This window comes from Anoplolepis gracilipes, chromosome 9, assembly GCF_047496725.1.
Source record: "Anoplolepis gracilipes chromosome 9, ASM4749672v1, whole genome shotgun sequence".
In the NCBI taxonomy this organism is placed as follows: domain Eukaryota; kingdom Metazoa; phylum Arthropoda; class Insecta; order Hymenoptera; family Formicidae; genus Anoplolepis; species Anoplolepis gracilipes.
The window spans coordinates 4,079,567-4,081,970 of record NC_132978.1 but is presented as its reverse complement, the minus strand read 5'-3'; the positions used below and the strand labels follow the sequence as shown (position 1 = coordinate 4,081,970).

At 25.1% G+C, this 2,404-nt stretch overlaps 1 protein-coding gene across 2 annotated transcripts; it reads right to left on the bottom strand.

The window, feature by feature from the left end:
- Nucleotides 1–482: 482 nt before the first annotated feature.
- LOC140669573 (uncharacterized) lies at nucleotides 483–2,174 on the bottom strand. Of its 2 annotated transcripts, XM_072899561.1 has the most exons (3): nucleotides 2,033–2,174; nucleotides 881–1,223; nucleotides 488–850 (listed from the first exon to the last, which is right to left on the bottom strand). In XM_072899561.1, exons 1-3 carry the CDS (start codon nucleotides 2,084–2,086, stop codon nucleotides 732–734), a joined length of 516 nt encoding a protein of 171 aa, XP_072755662.1. In that variant the 5' UTR covers nucleotides 2,087–2,174; the 3' UTR covers nucleotides 488–731. The 2 variants fall into 2 exon arrangements, with proteins under 2 accessions (XP_072755661.1, XP_072755662.1); XM_072899560.1 differs by having other exon boundaries at nucleotides 483–1,223.
- Nucleotides 2,175–2,404: the final 230 nt, after the last annotated feature.

Sequence of the window (2,404 nt, the reverse complement as noted above, 5' to 3'; positions counted from 1 at the left end):
CATGCTAACAAACGCAATCGATTTTTTCTCCGCTTTAATTGAAACAAAATTTACAGAATACATCTGTAAATATCGCAATGGTATATATATGTAAATCGCAATTATATGTATAGCTTTTTTTAGGAAGAAATAATAAAATAAAAAAAACATTTTTGTTTATATATAAGATACTCAAATTAAAGTATAAAAATTAAATATGAAATTAAAGTATAAATAAAATAAGTAAATATTAATAATTCTAGAATAATATGTAAATGTTGACTTTTATTAATGTGATATATTTAAAGATATTTATTTTTTTATAATTTTGCATCTTATTTAAATTATTGATATCTAATATTAAGGATATAAAAATATTTTAGTATAATAATAAATGTTTAATTGTTCAATTTCTATTTCTTTTTGTAAAAATAATAAATAAGTTAGAAGTAAAAGTTGCTTATAAATTTCAAAAATCAATCTAATAAAAAATGAATAGGACATATAATTATATTACATTAATTAACATTATCTCGGTATTTATCACAAGAATATATTTTAATTTTTATGTCAATAAACAAATATTTTGCGATTACAACAAAACATTGAAATGACATGTTACAGTATTTTATACTCTCGATAGACTTATTCAGTAAATATATTAAAAATATTATATATGTAATATATATAAACTGTGATACATAGTATAATTGATAGTTTTAGTTTAAATATTTTAGAATAAAAATTTAAACTTAAGCAACAGCACTAGCAGCTCCAGCTGATGCCGCATCACCACCACCACCACCACCAAGATTTCCTACTCCATAATTGCCTAAAAGACGTCTTCCTATGAAACCTCTTCCTAAAAGACCTCTTCCTAAAAGACCTCTTCCTAAAAGACCTCTTCCGAAGAGACCTGAGCTTGCATAATCGTTAGGCAAAACACTTGATACAACAGTGTCTGCAACAGTGTCTGCAGCTCCGTGTAAAATTGCTGGATTTGTAAAACCCGATAGTATTCTTCGATTGATTAAACCTCTCAGTAAATCCCAATGGGGTCCGGAATTTGGAAGATCGTTTAAGCGACCAGGAAAGTCAGCGACGTACGATCTGAAAGCATTTGATGCCGCACTAGCCGCTGATGAGGCAAAATTGCGAATTCTGGGTATATCTAGGACATTTATAAAACTGGGCAGAGTTTCATGATGCCAGAATCCTAGTGGTAACACATTTGCTTGTATCACCTGTAATAATTTACAAAATATAATTAAATCAATTAAACTAGTAGTATAGTAAATAGTACAATATATGTATATCTATAAGTATATATATTATATATTATATATATTATATATTATATATTTATGTATAGTATATATTATATACCTATAAGAATTTAAAATAAATATTACTGTGCACAGTAGTATTTAATATCAAATCAGTATATTTAATATCATAATATAATGCAAATAAAAATAATTTAAAAATTTATAAAGTAATTCAGAAATTTATATAATATTTTTATTTTATATTTTAAAGTTATTTCTTTAAGAAAATACTACCTTATTTTATCATATTACATAAAATATTCGAATTTCTCTAAATGAGTATTCACAAGAAAAAACACTGGTTTACTTTCATGAACATCTAGAGTTTCAAGTGTTTATATTTTATAATAATTTCTTTTTTTACATACACGTATACATATATATATATATATAAAAAATTTTATTTTATAAAATTATAAAATATTAACATTTTAATCGGTTACTATATTATTTTTTATTTAGCTTATCATTTTAATTTACTATTTTTATGCATCGAGATGTTTTTAAATCATCTTATAATATTATTGATTAATACATATTCTTTTTCAGTTAGGTTAAAATTAAAGTTTAATATTTATTAATATGAAATGTATTTAAAGTCATAACAGTCTTACACGATGCAATTTTAATATTTAAAAAAATCATATTATAACATTAAATTTAATTATGTTCACTTCTTTTTATACTATAAAATATTAGGTATTAGAAATGTGATATATACGTACATTGGCAGAAAGAAGCGCTAAGAAGATCACAGATAAAACCTGCTTTTGTGCCATGATGATTATTTGCAATAATGTCTTATGTAGCACACATAACCACTTTAATACTTGTGCTAAGTAATGGCACACGACTAATTATTTTCATTCGAAACTGTCCTTTTATACTCACAGTGATTGCATATTTCCTCGCACGAAAAATATCTATCATTCGCGAAGCGAATATTCCAAGGTTTCTGTATCTTTAAACATTGATATGTCTTGTTTCTGTATTCATCGGTTTTCGGCTCTTCGCACGATTTCGATTACAGTGCAGACACGATAACGTAAACAGGAATGCTTTCGATAGTTGCAATCAAAGCACGACGATCTCACGTT

What these genes read in the sequence shown, in the direction of transcription:
- LOC140669573 (XM_072899560.1), bottom strand. Translation starts at nt 2,086, where the DNA reads ATGGCACAAAAGCAGGTTTTATCTGTGATCTTCTTAGCGCTTCTTTCT. An exon ending in TAGCGCTTCTTTCTGCCAAT is followed by an intron (nt 1,224 to 2,032) that starts GTACGTATATAT and finishes AAATTATTACAG; the next exon opens with GTGATACAAGCAAATGTGTT.